This window comes from Gavialis gangeticus, unplaced genomic scaffold, assembly GCF_001723915.1.
Source record: "Gavialis gangeticus isolate Ggan-Ray unplaced genomic scaffold, GavGan_comp1, whole genome shotgun sequence".
Lineage (NCBI taxonomy): Eukaryota > Metazoa > Chordata > Crocodylia > Gavialidae > Gavialis > Gavialis gangeticus.
The window spans coordinates 138,822,735-138,840,488 of record NW_017729025.1 but is presented as its reverse complement, the minus strand read 5'-3'; the positions used below and the strand labels follow the sequence as shown (position 1 = coordinate 138,840,488).

The following is a 17,754-nucleotide window of genomic DNA, read 5'->3' as shown; positions in this document are numbered from 1 at the left end:
CACCGTGACACTGGGGCTTGGTTCATCCCCCCGGGACAAAATGAATCAACTAAAGTCTGGCAACTTATAAAATGCAACATGGAGTCTTGTTAAATTTCCCTGTTTTAAATGTAAATTAAAAACATCCTACCTTCATCAAATTATACCACCGGGAGGCAGCAATAATGCTTTTTTCAAGTGACTATCTGAAAGCAAGTATTGCTGTAAAATCATAAGCTTTAAGGGGCAAATACATTAGGTGCAGCATCTATACTAAAAAAACTTCTAAAATAAGAGGGAATTGCCTATGGTAAGTCTGGTACAGAGGAAGAAAATTCAGTTCTGTGTGGAGCAGTAGGGCATATTTGGATGTGAATCTATTTTTCTCGCAGAGAGGGAAGCAGTGGTACCCAGATGTATATATGATTTTGTTTAGTTGGTTTGTAATGGGCAGAAGCAGTTGCAAGCAGATGTTGGCATCTTCAGTTATTCATTTACGTAGGACTAATAAAGAGCAAGAGATATGAGAGGAAACGCAGGGCTTCTTCCACAACATGGCCCCAGATAGCTACAAGGGGTATTCTGGAAGCTATGGTGTTCAACATGAGGAATTAAAGCAAAATAAACCTCTAACCTATGGCAGGGTGGAGATGCTTTCTCTTATTCACAGCTTCTGCATATTTTTAAATCCTTGCCTTCCTTTAATTCATATTATTTGCAGGGCCAAGTTCTCTTATTTCATTACGTATCAGGGACTATATCATGACTTGGCCACAATATGAAGCATACAGCATATCCTTTGCATCATTTCCAGTGAACATGTAGCCTCATTGTCTGCATCAGCCCGACAGTGTTGAGAATCCAGCAGGCTGAGATGGAGAACAAAAACTGTAATAAGCAGTGCTGATATAATACTTCTCTTCCAGAGGCACTTTACATAATGGACAAGTACTGTTTGTCTCATTCTAAACTTACATGTTAAATAGCCCAAATTGCCCAAAACGAATGCCTGTCAGGAACAGATCCCAACAGTTAAATCCTGGTCCCACTGAAATCAGTGAAATGTATTGATTTGAATTGCACTAGGGGTTCACTCCCAGTGTTTTGATTCACAGTGTGGTGTCCCATATATTGGTGTTTCTTACCTTTGTTACCTTACATTGCATCCAACCCCAAGGTACAGCACCAGCATTTAGACCGAATGGAAAAATTATCTAAGTTAGGGCTTTTGTATTATAGGTAGTGTGTAGACAAAATGAGAGGCGTGTGTGCATGACACTTTAAAGCAGGCTGAATGCTTTTGTACCGCTTGAATGGTGTAGGTGTTTGCACAACTCGACAGCATATTGCACATTAATTCCAGCTGCTGTAGGAAATTCAGTGTCATAATGCACCTTAAATGATTTCGGGGCGCAACAAATTAAAACTCCTTCAAGGAGTTTTAGTTTGCTGCCCCTACAGTCATGGAGCAAAGCACTGGGCTCTGTGCAGCTCCATGGCTCTCTAGGAAACCCTGCAGGCAGCCTGACAGCAGCCCAGGAAAGCAGGCTCTGCCAAAAAAAAGGGGCAAGCCTGATCTCTCCCCCCCCTGCCTGCAGACCCCCCCCCCCCCAGAGCCTGCCTGCCTGAGCTGTGCAGGAGCCCAGTGCTTCCCTCCGCAGCTGCGGAGTCCCCTGGACCACCTGAGTTGGGTGCCTACAGGCAGGTGCTGCCTGGGGGGGTGGAGGCACTGCTGCTGTGAAGGGAAGCACCAGCCCCGCTGCAGCCAAGGGACCACTCTGCCTCCTGGCCACTTGCCCTCCCCTCCCCTCCCCACCAGAGGCAGGTAAACCAGCAGGGTGTGTGCACAACTCGGGGTGGGTTAATCAGCCCTAAATTGAAGCAGTGTTTTTTAAAACCCACTGCTTCAATTTAGGGCCCCCATTTCATCTATACATGCCTTTAGTATCTGACCCCTGAAGTTTAAATATTTGCAATATTGACCTCACCATGCTTGTCATGGCTGAATTTCATGCAGTTACATTGCCTATGCTTGAAACATCAGAAGTGGCCTGTGGTGAAATGGGCTTCTCTCAGGCCAGCCATCGCTGGCCTCCCACCTGCCACCCATCTGTCTCACCTGCCACAACTTGTTGGAAGATTAATACATTGTTAAATAAGGCGGGAGGCTGCCCATTTTTTCTTGCACCCTGATATAAGGGGGGTATCTGCAGCTCTGTACCACCCCTACACTGCGGCCCTGGTCTTGCAGATGGCATCCAGATGTTAACAGTCACACCAGCCCCACACTAGGCTCCAGAATCCTCCTGGCAGAACCCTCCTTTGATCCCTCTGCTCAGGTGGCCTACGCTGCCTTCATTTGGCTGCCGAGCTCCTTGTAGCTGGCTCCCCTCTCGGGCATGGTCCCCACTTGGGACCTTTGGCCATACACAGGCCCTGGCCTCACCTCAAAGGCCAGGCCCACAACTCTGGGTGCCCCTCACGGTGGGCGCCTGGCCCTTTTGACCTTCTTGGTCCTGGCCCCAGCATGGACCAGTCGAGGGGCACTCTACTCCTGGCCTCACTAGCCCCTTTCACTCTGGGTCCACCTTCCTGAATGTGGGGAGCTGGGGTACCTCACACCATGACTGGTGCCCCAGGGTCTCACAGGGGACTCTCACTCCCCACCTGGGGCAGCAGATCATGGTGCTACTTCAGATCTTACATTTGACCTATACTCGGCCTCCCAGCAGTGGAGGCCTTACCAGGGTCAGGACTTGCCTCTCTCACTCTGGGGCTGAGCCCCCATTCACTTGGCCTCTAACCTAAACCTCGGCCTCAAGCATCCAAAGACTTTCTGGGCCTACTCCCCTTGCTTGGGGCTATACATCTCCTCCCCTCACTTGGGGCTACCAGATCTGTGCCCCTTACTTGGGGATATCCCCTCACTGGGGCTCCACAACTCTGCTCCCTCACTTGGGCTACCACACTGCCCTCACTTGGGGCTACAGATCTCAGCTCCCTTCACTGGGGCTACCCCCTCATTGGGGCTCCACAACTCTGCCCCTCACTTGGGGCTACATACCACCCCCTCACTCGGGGCCACGGGGAGGGGTTTGCTCCCTGGTGGGCTCAGGTGGCCACAGCCATGCCTAGCCCCAACTACCTCTGATGGTATGCAAACGCGCCCCCAACTTTTCCTCTCAGGGTCCCTCAGGGCTCAGGTGGCCACAGCCATACTTGGTCCCATTCTTATCCTCGGCACTTGCACCCCCACAGGGCTCAGGTGGCCACAGCCATGCCTGGCCCCACTCTTCTCCTTGGGGCTTGCACCCCACAACTACCTCCAATGGTACACAAACTCACCCAAAGGTGAGGGCTGGGGGCTCCTGCACCACTGAGAGCCCCACCAAACCACACACTCCCAGCAGGGTGCTGTTTTAGGTTATGCCCAGGACCTGGAGCCTCCTGACCATCCCCTACAGCTCCTCCCCTACCTCCAGATGATGCCAGCAGCCCTACAGCCAGGCAATGTTGTTGCCTGGCCCCCCTACAGCAAAAATGCCCTGTTTATATGGGCAGCCCTAGATCCAAAATGGCTGCCCTCATCAGGCACCTGCCAGTTGCTAGCTTCAGGCCCTTAAAGTGGCAAACACCCACAGTGCCCTGCCGCATGGCCAAAAAAAAATTGCATACATTTTCTTGTCAGTGTTGAACAAGTCTAATTTGGTATATACATGCAGAGATGTATAGAAAAGGGAGTGGCACGTTCTTTGGGGATCTTATTATGGTCTTTTGTAGAAAACTAATTAGGATACCAGTAATATAAATGGCCCTGCTAGAGTTCATGCAAAGTAGTTTTTATGGCTTGTGGCCTTGTTCTTATTTTTATATCTGTTACTGGCAGCCGACATTTCTTGTTTAATTTCCTAAGTATTTTGTGGAATTTAATTATGCAATTTATCATCTCTGTCTTTGTTAAAGCCTCAGGAATTACCTCACTGCTTATTATAATAGGCATATCAATTGGTTTCATTAATGCCAGTCCAGTTACTAAGGTAAGTGCCAGAACTACATCAGGACACTTATGGCTAGATCCTATTTCACTTTATGTGCCCAAAGGATACTTATCCAGCCATGTAAGTGATTCTTTTGGCACTTACACACAGTTTTTGATCCTACTCCACATGCAGTATGAACACATGAGCATCTACACAGATACTGAACATGCTAGCAAGGCAGGTAGAGCTGTATACTCCCCCAGCTAGGTGCATAAGTGCCAAAATTGTAGCCAAGCAAAAACCCAATTAGTTGGTGCTGGTTGCCAGGGGACTAGGAAAAGGAAAAGAATTATCCTGTGCTTTAACACAATAACTTAATGATTAGGACACTCACCCAGGAAGTATGAGGCCCAAGTTCTAGACCTGAGATAGGCAACCCCCAGCATGGGTGCCAGAGTGTGGCACATGAGGACAATTTGCTTGACACGTGTACCTTGGGGTGGATGGTGAGGAAGGGGCTGGAGCTACACTGTCACAAAGACTGGGCCCCTCACAGCTTCCCCACTATCTGTTCCTGGAACACCAATATCTTACAAGTCAAGGTCACCAATATCTGCCAAAAAATATTGCTGACCCCTGTTCCAGACCTCACCCCTAAGCGATACCAAACCAATGATGCTCCAACCATCAGGCCACAGGTTAGGTACTTTCAAGTCCTCTTGAAGCTGAGCCACCGGATTTTGAATTTACTAGTCACTGCACAAAACGGACACAGAGCACCATTGCAATTTCTGCCACATTGGGAGAAAGGACGAGGCTAGAATCAAGGGATCTCACCCATGCAGAGCAACATTCATCTTAATAGTTATGTGGCTACACAAACTCTCACCCTCCTGGTCCTACAGGGGCCCTCTCCCTCTCTTGGCTGTCCAGTGGGCCAGCATCAAGAAAAGGGCTGAATAATGCCTATCATGTGACCTGGGCCTCCTACTTCCTGTGTGAGAAGCCTGTCCATTAAGCTATTGGGCTAAAACATGGGAGACTCTGTCCTTCCACCTCCATTTTGTTTCTGGTACATGCACCAGAATTCAGAAGACAAAATAGCACTGCAAACTGTACAGGCAACCCTCGCTATTTGCGGGGCATCTGTTTTGGAGATCCCCATGAATGACAAAATCCGCGAATACGGCACTGTGTTCATGAATATCATGACTGCAGTGCCCCTGGCGGCCAGTGGGGGGCACAGTTGTGCTGGCAGTGGTGAGAGCCTGGCAGCGGTGGCAGGAGCCCCCGAGGAGCTCCTGTAAGTGTATTTAAGATGGGGGTTCGGCATTTATGAATATCTGAAACTGCAAATAGTGAGAGTTTCCTGTATAAATGCCATTTGGGCATGTAAAGTGAAATAGGATCTAGTAGTCCTTAATATATTATATTATGCAGCCACAGTGCGTATCTGAAATATCTTGAAGAGAGGAAACTCAAGCAACAGATCAATTAGCAGTTCTTTCACAGGATTGGATATTAACAGAAGCACAGTTTAAGAAACATGCTGTGCATACCTTTAATCACCTCAGGTGATCTTGTATCTAGGGTTAGAGTACTTTAGTCCATGGGCAGTGGTATGAAAAGATAATAGCTCCCAGACAGCATGGCAGATCATGTGCCTGGACTTTTACACAGTTGAAATGCTGAGACAAGGATTGCCTCCATCACTGTCTTGGATCAGAAAAGGAATAGGAAACTATAGGATACCTGCCTGAAATCACACTTGTGACCATCATAAGTGCTCCTGACACTGGCCTTCTGTGTGACACTGCAAGTGACTTAGTCCAAAATATTAGCATAGGTGGCCTTAAGCCAGGTAAGAGCTCTTTTCTCTTACCTCTGGTCCCTTTGAAGAAGACTGGAAGTGAAGCTCTAGCAGGATAGAGAGATATTTCTCCTCCTGTACAAACCAAGACCCTACTAAGACACTGGTAAGGTCAGCAGAGTTGGTAGCCCCCATCTCCTCTTCAGGAGGAGAACACTACCAACTGGGCTTGGACAAAGTCTTCATGAACTTCTTTTTCTCTCCCATATAAGGATTTTAACTTGTTTTGTCTTCATAATTTTATGCCATTCTGTTTGACTCCATGCCCACTATGGATAGAATCAGTCATTGCTCAAATTTCATCTCAAGTCCCCCATACCTAATTCTCAGGCAAACGTATGGTGGGCTAAATATTGGCATCCAAATATGGGCATATCTGGACAGCAAAGGCAAAAATGCTACAAACTTAATGATATTGAGAAGAACCTAGAGAATAAAGAGTTAGCAGAAAGGAATGAACTAGGTGATATTCTAGACATTCTGGTTGAAAAAGGAAAAATCCATTGCAGTAATTTAATTTTAAGTCTGGGATTTTAAAAAAGAGAGTAACAGAGTTAGGCATCCAACTGCCGTTGAGTTTCCACTTGGAATTAGCCACCTAACTTCCTTAAGTCTTTCAAAATTCAACCCAAATGCCTGGATCATAAACATTCTTTGCTCTCCTCTCCCTAAAATTATTGATAAAATGCAGCACGATTTTTTTAGGGCTGCCTCAAAGAAACAGAAGGATCTCAAATCTTAAGGAAAAAGGGTCAATGACTTCAAAGCCAAGTGCTGAGAAGAAGAGCATATGACTTTAAATACAACAGCTTCTCCAACAAGAAGTTACAAAAAATGGAAAAGGCAGATGGATGATATGGAAAAGCAGAAAGAATGACTTGATCATCATGAGTTTCTATGACTGACTCAAAGGATCTCATCTCATCGACTTTTTGAAATATGACTCACAAAGATTTAAACCAGACAAACATTCATACAGCTGCATTAAAACAGTCATGTTCACTGCACATTAATTCCATGTCCCGCTGGATCACAGAAGACCAAAAGCTGTTAGATACAGCACCACAACTTCACAGGTAAGGTGAGAACATTAGCAACACTGAGGAGATGAGACAAGTGGGAATTCAGAGGGAACATTTTTCTTAACATATTTCAGATTTTTATCTTGATATACAGAATAGGAAGATGTCAGCAATAGAGGAGTCCCTGAGTGAGACAGTCTTTTAATTAAAGCCTGTTTCTGACGGTGCTAAAGGTCTATGAAGGCAATGTGATGCATGTAGTCCACAAACTCAGAAGAATGCCAGTCTTTTCTGACCAGAGGAGGTTGAGGTCCCTGAGCACAAAGAAATCTGATATTCAGAAAATAGTCACTGATACAAGTACTAACACAAAAAGTGAGTGCTCAGTGATGTCCACTGCTGATATAAAGTGATAGGTCAAGCTACACAAGGTCTCTTATTCTGACTTTCATTACTGAAATGTGCAGTAGTTTCCTTCTCTTCCTCCTAAGCTTTATATCATGTCTTTCACAGCTTCTGATTTTGACACAGGGATGAGGAGAGAGAAGGATTTTAGATGGTTACTTCTGGAAGTGTTTTGGAGAGATACAATTTCTCTAGGTCATAAATAGGTGCCCAATATCCCACTCTATAGTAGGATTTCATTCATTTAGGGCAGTGGTCCCCAGCCTTTTTTTGCCGCAACCCACTGCTGGGAGTGGAATGCAGCAGCAGTGGCCTGAGAGCAGGGGTGAGAGAGCTCCTGGCACGCTGTGTGGCTCATCTTTTGTGTGCAGTGCTGCTGGCATTGCCCCCGCGACCCTCATTTGGGTTGCAATCCAAGGTTGGGAACCGCTGATTTAGGGCCAGATCCACATCAGCCTTGGAGATGTTTCTACTTAGACTTTAGCACACCTAAAATCTGCTTCAAATTGATTTGCTTGCTGCAAATGAATAATCCAAGTAGTGAGGGGGGAGGCACTTTGGATCCCTATACAGGGAATGGGAGAATTAGCATCTACAGAAAGATTCAGAAATTTTAGGCACAGCTACCCAATTGGAAGCATTAGACACAGTGTGTGTATAAACTCTGATACCTTAGGGCCTTGTAACACAGTAATTTTGGGCAACTCCTGGAGCTCTCAACTCCTGGGTTGTCTGAACATTAACACTTGAAAGTGGTTTTAAGCATTGTTATGCTTCTCAAAGTTATACCACTCCAGGACAGGATTATCTCCGATCTGCATTATGCAGATCCTGTTCCATTAAGGCATTGCTACTCCCCAGGTATGTGCTGCCCAGCTTGAAGTCCTCCAGTATCCCAGGATCCTTTGCAACCCTGCCTGTAGAGCAGGAATAGAAGTCTGTCCTGCCTCACTAGCCTTCTTGTGGCAACTCACAGCTACAGCTCCTAATCCTCCTCCTGATCACCAGGCCTCTAGTGGCAAGTCACGGCTGTGCAGGTAGGAGACAGTCAGAGAAGGTTTCTAGACAAAGGGTGCGACTGCTCCAAACTAGCACTCACACTGATCAACTTGTGTGTGGTTCACACCATAAGGTGCACCGTAAGGCCCTTACTGAGAACTGCACACTAGCTGCCTTCCGCCACTTGGTACCAGTGTGCCAGAAAGGCAGGCACCTAACTGGTTATGGTAGCATCCCCGATACTAAGGTAATTTCTGGGGGGGTTTTCAATAACTATCTATTATAAAATGTATAAACACTCCTGGGAGCAGGACTAGAACCCAGGATTTCCAACCTGAGATCATGATCTCATAACTGAGCCACAGCATGAGGCTTCTGCTTTCTCCATGGGTGTTTTCATTTCTGCTCAATGCTGTCAGCGTGAATTAGCCATGCTCTGAACATATCCACTTCATGGATTAAGTCTCTTCAGGCCCAATGGTGCCTATGTAAGATGTCAAAGGCTAGCAATCAGACTAAGATGCTTCTGAGGAAGTGCAGAAACCTAAGGGTGAGGTTCCATGTTATTTGCACTTAAAATACAGGCATCCTCATATTAATTCTCTTTAACAAGGGCTGTGTGCCCTCTCGGCCAGGGGTTTTCAACCTTTTTCTTCCTGACCCTTCCCCCCCACACTCTACCCCACATGCTATAAAACTCCACAGCCCACTTGTGCCACAACAACTGCCAAGCTCTCCTGGCCCATGGGCTGGATCTGGCCCACCAAGGGATTCTATCTGGCCTCCTAGCCAGGTGCAGGGGGCAGCCTGGGCCATGGTACAGCTGGTCCTGCCACCCCTAGGGCTGAGGCAGTGCAGCAACTGAACTCAGCTTCCCAGAAGCCCCAGCACTGGGGGCTCCTTCTAGCTACTGATGCCAGTGCTGCTGACTCCAATGGATCCAGCCCTGATGCCTAGGCAACTCAACCTGTCCACCCCACAAGCACTACTGAAGGCACCAGACAGAGTGGGCAGAGTCATGCTCAGTTGAGCAGACCAGCAAGGGGCCCATGGGCAGGCCACGGTCAGGTGGACAGGTGGAATGGGGCCACAGGCAGGTGGGGAGCAGTGTTCAGGAGCAGGACAGGCAGGAGGGAGCCAGGACCAGGGCTTGGATCCCAGCACAGTGACAGCACAGGGCAGGGCCACAGTTTGTTGCCCGCGTGTCCCTGTCTGTAGATCTGGTGCCTACTCGAGAGGGGTTGATTTGGATTACATTTTGTGACAAAGGCATTTAAGCTTTACCTAAATCCCATTTAGTTGACTGACTTGGATTTGTCTATTAGTTTTTTGTCACTGGAGGAGATTCACACTGAGCAATAACAGCTTTCTTGCAAGAGCGTTCTAGATGGAGATGCTGAGGTACAGGAATGTTACAAGGTCACATAAGTAACTGCCCAAGGTCACCTAAGTAATTTGTTCATAACAAGTGTTTGGCACAAGATAGAGATAGCACTCAGAGCTCCATACTTTAGATATTTGGCCACAAGAAAAGTAACCATCCTTCCTTCCTCTACAGCAGGGGTTGCCAGCCTCAGGCATGGGCAGCCTCTATGTGTGGCATGCAATAGATCAGGGAAGGGGCAGACAGCACAGTAACACATAGGGTATGAAGAAGAAAACAGAGCACAGAGTAGGGAGCAGAAAGCAGAACAGCAGGATAGATATTGGAAAGGGACCAGAGTTGCACTCTGGGAAGTTGCAGGGCTAATTTGTGGAACATTTGGCAAAAAGGTTAGCCCCCACTGGTCTAAGGTATACTATTGATCTTCTTTGAGTCCACTACAGGAAATAATAATAATAAAAAAAATCAAGAGTGACACCACAAGAGTAACATAATTGTAGATAGTGGGTAGACCTCTATTAGAAAGATTGCTTTATTTAAATGTATCTACCTTTTGGAAGCCACCGGCATTATGTTTGAGGAACTACTGTATAGTACTTTATTGCAATTAGATTATCTCTGATTTACTTATGGCAAAGTGACTCTTTTAATATAAATGCTATTCCTATATCATTGCTTCTTTAATCACTTAAACATAGGCTATATTTTGACTCTAGCATTACTAAACCATCTATTTTATTGACAGAGATGACTTGATCTTTCAAAAAGAATATTTGTCCATTAAAAACAGGCTTAGTGGCAATAGCAAATTAAAAAAAAAGACACTCCTTGAATCATTTTCCAAAACACTATTAACTCTGATATGCATAACCATTATTATGGAACCACATCCACTGACTACCTGGCAAATGATGGAATATCCAAATAAGTTATCTGATACATTATGTGTGTAAAAACAAAATTAAATGATGAGTTTTCAAAATCCATATATCAATAGCGTAATAGCTTTACAAACAGATAATATGTTTATATTTTTGTAAAATGGCATCTATTTTCTGATCACCACAGCAACTGGGCACACATTCCAAACAACACACTAGCTACCAAAGTAGACAAAATATAGGTAGACATTCATCTTTCTGCAATGTTATAACCATCACCACTATAAGTAACTTCTTGAATCAAATCTTGTTCAGAATCTATGGCTGAAGAAAGCTACAAATAGCAGGGAGAAATTGCTGGGCAGGAAGAGAGCCCACGCAATGGCAGGAAGTCATCATGTAGGTGGCCCAGTTCTCTCCTGATTCCTTAAGGGCTCATATCTCTGGGGTCACCATAATTTCAGGGGTGGCTCTGCTGCATGATTTGTGAGATGCAGTGATAGGGACTTCAGCAGAATAACTGTGATGAACCCACCATCATAAGAACTTTATCAAGGGTTAGCCACTTTAGCTCTCTCTCCTAGGTTTTCCTTATAGAAAGGGTGAAACAGCCCAGAACTGCCAGAACTGGCTACAGTACTGTGATGAAGGGAAATAATGAGCCCTGAATACCCAGAAAGCAGCACAGAGTAACCACAATATAAGGCCTCAAGTCCTATAAAAATAAACATTAAAAGGATTTTCATGTTCCTGAAACTTCTTGGCCAGCAGCACTCACGTTTTTTTAAGTTAAGATCAACAGCATTCAAGTGCACACTGGGCACCACACAGAAGCATGCAGGTAGCAGGATGATCTTTAATTACAAAATCTACTGCTATATTGGTAAAGATAACAATGAAACCAGACACCATCTCATTCCTACCTACATACCAACCCTTATTGAGTATCGTCGCTTTGCTTCCTGGCTCTTCCTGATTACTGTGGGCCAAATTCCTCCATTTTGTGGAAAAATCTGCCAGTCAGAAGTTTCCTGTTACTTTAATTAACAAAATATCCTGCAAGACAGGCTAGGAAACTTCAGGAGATTGAGACAGCCAGTTGGCTGATATAATAAGTAATTTACTATGCTTTCTCACATACTCACACCCCAGAATAAAATAAGTGCCTTATTTACAAAAGGCAGAATAAAGGGGAAAAAAATCTTTTCTTGTAATAAGTAAATGAGTAGAAGCAACTAGTTCACTGTTCTGCTCCCTGTGGATTACATACACATGAACCTTATGTACCATAAACTCATATTTCCTTATACATAATGCACAAGTCCAATTTCTAGCAACTGGTTTTTGGAAAAAAAGTTTTTGTTGGATGCTAGAAAATATGGTATTTTAGCAGCTCTCTTGCTACTCTAAAGAAGCTCTTCTTACTCCAAAAGTGAACCATAAAACAAATTACAAATCCAAATTAAAAAAGAATTGTAAATTTACCATAGAATTCAAAGGAAGAAAAGTTAGGCTTGCTTTCATAGAGAAAAAAGTCACCAAAAATGACAGAGAATATGAAAAAATAGAGAACAAGCCTAAACAATTATATGAACTAAACACCACGGCCAAGATAGTGTGTTGCACAGAAGGAGGTAACATTTTCTATTTTATAACATTTTTGCCTCACTGTCTCTAACTCTAGGAGACAGCTGAGGACACAAAGGGCCCTGGGCACAAGTTGTCGCAGCCTCAGTGATAATCTCCTTCATCAGAGTATCTCCTTAGGAACCATTCTACCAAAAAAGTTAGCTAGCGAACACTGCACTCCTGTTTTATCCTGCTTGATATGTTCAAGCATGCCCTTGGGCTGGGTGACAGTAGTAACAGTTTGGCAGTATGTCACCCCAAATTTTTAAGCAGATGTTTAGTCAGGACTGGATGATCTTTGCATCTGTGTGTAGCTATTTATAGCTGCAATATGCTTGAGGATTGTAGTCATAAGTAGCTACACACAGATACAAAGATCATCTATGTCTAAACACCAGCCTGTGAGCTTAAGGAAGCTTTATAGAATTTTCTAACAATCATAATTTTCTTAAATTTAAGTACATGCTCCATCCCAGACAAAGGCTTCTGACCCCTGTGAGAACTAAAATACATACCTCCAAATATAAAACTTGGTTTTATATTTGGTTCCAGTGGTTATATGTGGTTTTGGTAAGAGCCATGTTAATATCAAAGAGCCATGTTAAATATCACTCAGGTTTAAAAGACACAAACATACATAGAAGAAAGCAGGTGTATTTGGGCAGAAACCGTGCATGGAAAATATGGGCCAAATTAAATGTGAAGCATGTAAAAAAACTGGAGATAAGAACTGAAACTGTTGTGCCACTTCAACTATAAGTGACTGTTACTGCTTGCTATGGGCCTGATGAACATTACAGCTTGTTCAGAAACAACTCACCTGATCTCGAGAATATGGGGTATCCACTATTTGCCTTTCTGAACAAGCTGCAAGAAGAATCTTCATAGCATTCAACTGAAGCAGCATCTCACAAGCTATTGTGTCAAAAAATGTAATATTGGCAAGTGCTGCCGAAGCTAAGAGGAAAACTTCACCAGATGAGGCCTCTTGGCACAATTCTAGAAATGCAGAAAATATTGATTAAAAGAAATCATTCACTCTTCCAATCTGAAAACCTTCATGCATGAGTTAAATATTGTTCTGAAGTTGCATGCAAATTTTCCCTTGGGGTGGGCTTTTTTGATACTGGAACATACCAACCAAATTTAGCACTGCACTGCAAATTTGCAGCATGGCACACAGTTGTACATTCACCGTGTGAGGTTTGCAGAGCCGCAAACCTCACGTGTGCGCTCGCCTGGACACGCCCTAACTAAAAGGAGATAAAGTATTCGGATGAACAAAGTGAATTGGTCTATGGCAGTGATACTATCTCACTATCTCTAAACCTTCTTCTTTAAAATCAAAATCATTCTGTATAGTTTATTTCTTTTTCAGTTCTCTTAAAAAAAAAAGTTGTGTGCATTTTGCTTAAGCACAGCTATTATCATCATCACTTGTAGGTGTCTTAATTCCTGTACACATTTATTTTAACTAATGTCTGAGTCACTGGCAATCTGATTTCCAAGTCTTTTAAAATTAAGCTTATTAAAAAAGCAATTCAATTATATATATATAATCTCATCATCAAGCCCTCTGATATATAAGGAAACTGGTGACTGATTTGTAAAAAGGCTTTCCCAGTGTTACAATGATTCTCTTTCTAAGTCATAGACTGCTGAGCACAGGCCCTTATTATTAACAGTGCTTCATTTGGTGTCTTGATAGAGACAATACAGAAAATACCCCGCTCCTCAGTGACCCTGCCCACAGGATGACAGGGTATTTCTGGACTGCAGACTGCACTGTAGTATAGATCATTCTATGAAAAACAGCCAACTTATAATAGCAATTAGCAGAATGAGACAATATTTACCATGTGAGCAAACAGGGAAATGTCAGGATATACTAGACTTGGGGTTGAACAGAAATTTCAACTCATGTCAGATTGGCAAAGAAATAATGGAGTTTTTCTTATTCCCTGTAGCAGATGATCCCTGTTCCATTCTAAGATCATCTGGACATTTCTTACTTAATCAATCCATTCCACTGCACCAGCTTCCACTGTCCTTTTCTCTGCTAAAATACATATTTTAATCTCAGAAGGACTGAAATGGTTTGGTCTAACTGAAGGCATTGGGCTCAGGATAAAGGTTATCTTAGTGAAATTCATTTGGTTGTGATTTACAGGTGGTCAGGCAAGATCCTTAAACCACATGAAGGACTGAATTTGGGGGGAAACATTTTTAATGCTCATGTGTTTGAAAACACCAGAATGCTGTGTTAGGCTGGAACACAATATTAGAAATGAAAGATTCCTTTATCCAGCAATGACCACAAACAAACACAATGATGCTTCAAATTATGGAGACTACCTTCTTAATTTACAAGAAAATCCTCCCTGACCTGCTTTAAAGAACACCCCAAACTTGTGCTATAGTATTAGATTGTTGATTCACTGCAGTGTGCTTTTTGTCTTTGCGTTCCATCTCATCTTGCCACGGACTGCAGGCCTACAGAAAAGGCCAGAATTTTTAACCATAAAGCCAACAGGTTACATTGTACTTTTCTTGTAAAGCATCATACACATGCAGAAAAAATAATGGGCTTGATTCTCCATTCATTCACATCAGTCTTACACTTACTTTGGTCTATTAACTTCTATGGAGTTATGTTTTATATCATTATATGCAAGATGATAAGAAGGCCCAACTTGTAGTTAAGATTTTAGTTCACTATTGTCACAAACATACCTACATTTTGTTTGAGTTTTGACCATAAAATGAAGATCATTAGAACTAGTGCAATATTTACAGCTTCAGGAGTTAAAATTACTCAGCTACATGAGATGCTGACTGTGCAGTAGCTTGTTACTACAGCTCAGTAGTATCACATGGCATGAAGCCATTTAGGGACACTACTACACAGTAACTCCAGTTACTGTGCGGTCATTTAGTACTTGTGTATGCAAGTACTAAATAACTGTGCAGTAACAATTGAACAATCAGCGTCTCGTGTAGACGCGGTCACTATATAGAGATTTGTATTGGGGAACGTTATACTTGCAAATGGAAAGAAAGACATATGCCCTTCAGGACATATTGTAAATGGCAGGACATATTTCAACAAAACCTCACTTTCCCCCCAATTCTGGTCATGCTAATAAAAGAGATTGAAACAAATCTCCAGTACTTACTGACAAGTGCTGTTACAATTTCCTCCATGTTTTCTAGAAAGCTACCAAGATGCTGAGTGAAAGTGAGATGTGGAGATGTGATCTGTGCTATTACTGCTGCTGCTTCTGCATGAGTGGCTTCTGAATGGGTACTATCAGTGAGAATGTCAGCCAAACACAGTATCCCATCAACCTATGGGGAAACAATTAGATACACATTAACCACCAAGACAAATGTTTTCCCAGCTAAGTTAAAATTTACAAGCATACTGGTATATTGTGTAATACTTATATATTACAGAACTATTTTAAAAAATGACCTAAACCTTTAGGCTAGGGACAGATATTCAAAAAGCATGAACCTGAATTAATTAAATCTTTGCAGGTTAGTCTAAACTGACTAAGCTGAACTAGTTTGAAACTAGACAGACATTCTCTCTGGACTGAGTAAAGTCAGGCACATGCCTGCAGTGGCTGAAGATAGAAGTCGGGGGGGGTGCTAGAGCAGCCCTCCCTTCCCTTCTTCAGGGAGCTAAGCTGAGGAGGGCATGGCCAGGCTCAGGCAGGACTCTCTCATTAGGAATGTCTGCCTGCACAGTCCCAGGCTTTTCCCCACTGGCTGCTCAGGAGTGGGAGTGTTGCCAGCCACCAGTCCTGGGCTAGCACTCTGAGGCCAGTGGGGGTATGCAGTGCTGATGCTTTTCAATCTCTCTCCTTGCTTTGTCATACCGTCTGCAGCAAACTGACAGGCAAGCAAACCAGCCAGGGGGCTAAGTCTTTATCACCTGATTAGCAAAACAATATCCTCTCTCTACATTACTTCAAACTTCTTAAACAGCTTACCCGCCCATAGGTGACTCGTAGCAGGGGGGCACATGTGTTACCTCCCCACCCCCCCAAGATTGGCCACTGCCACCACTGGCTGCTGCAGGCGGTCGCCGCTCACCATATCATCCCCAACCCCACAATTGCCAATGCCACCATCAGCATCTGCACGTGGTTGCTGTTCACTGCCACTGGCGTCTACAGGCAGTCCCTGCTTGTCGCTCACCACCCAACCCCCCCACTGCCACCAGCATCCACAATGATCCCCACTCACCACCAACACTGCCACCTACAAATGATGCCCCCCCAGTCTCAGGAGGCACCAATCGTTCGTGGGCTGACCAACAAATGCTGTCCCCCATCTCGGGCAGTACCGGTCATTCATGGGATGACCTTCGCTCCAAATCCTTAAGCAGTCACTGTTCTATCTGCCTATCCCAGTGAAATTGGAGACAGACACACACACAGACACCTCTCAGCATTAGGTATGAAACCACATGCTGGCTATGGTCCCTGCTGTGGCAGAGAGGAGGAAGGGATCTCTGCTTAAGCAGTGAGTGGAGGGGTGGGAAAGGGAGGTATGGGGAAGCCAGCAAACCCTGCTGTGCTTGTAAATCTGTGCCGAGCTCCAGCTAAGAAGTAGAGGGGATGAGCCAGCCCTGCTGTGGAGCAGATAGCTCCGCCCAGCCCAGAGAGCATGCCGGGATGCTGGCGGACTCTGATTTAACTTAAGCCAGCAAAGGGTCTAGGACAGACATTGCATAAAACAGTTTGAGCCAAATCAGTTAAGTCTGATACTACATTCAACCAGGTTTATCTCAAACTGGTTTCAGTCATTTTCAAACTGGTTTATATGCACTGAATATCTGTTCTGTTACAGATTTAAACCAGTCTCTGATCATTTAAACTGGTTTATGTGTAACATCAGTCCATAGCTTAAAACACAACGGCATTTATATAAAAAGTCAAGTTAATAAGTTCTGCATTTTTAATTATTGAGTTCAACATTAAAAAAATATATATTCTCACAACACACAGGAAAAATTCCCATATTTCCTGTCCTCCAAGTTTTATTTATAGCTCAGATATTTTCTAAGTTGTTTTCACTCAAACATAAAAAGAAAAAAAATATTTTAATGGAAAGCACTCATGGAAAATTCCAACACAAATATGAATTAGTTTGTCAGTGCTAACAGCTATTATCCCAGTCTCATCTGATTCCCCAGTGGTACTTGCCACAGCTACAAACTATGGCCTTGATCCTGTAATAGATTCTACATGGCAAATGTTAAGGAGTCCATTGACCTTGCCATGACTCTAATACAGGGTAATGGCCTATGATTGTCATTCTCTTACCGTGACAAAGATAGTTTCATAGTTTCTAGGGTCGGAAGGGACCTGAGGAGATCATCGAGTCCGACCCCTGCCATGGCAGGAAAGAGTACTGGCGTCAAACGACCCCAGCAAGGTGTACATCTAGCCTCCTCTTAAAGACCCCCAGGGTAGGAGCCAGCACCCTCTGACTAGTTTGTAACAGGCCACTAGATCCCCCCTCAGCCTTCTCTTGTGGAGGCTGAACACGTTCAGGTCCCTGAGCCTCTCCTCATAGGGCCTGCCCTGCTGCC

At 44.2% G+C, this 17,754-nt stretch overlaps 1 protein-coding gene across 1 annotated transcript in view; it reads right to left on the bottom strand.

Annotated features, from left to right (window-relative positions):
* INSC (inscuteable homolog (Drosophila)) overlaps positions 1-17,754 on the bottom strand; it is a 403,168-nt gene that overhangs the window by 20,843 nt on the left and 364,571 nt on the right. The window contains exons 8-9 of the mRNA XM_019519640.1: positions 15,326-15,497; positions 12,970-13,148 (exon numbers count right to left, since the gene is read on the bottom strand). Coding sequence (XP_019375185.1) covers positions 12,970-13,148; positions 15,326-15,497 — 351 coding nt within the window. The remainder of the gene's footprint in view (positions 1-12,969; positions 13,149-15,325; positions 15,498-17,754) is intronic.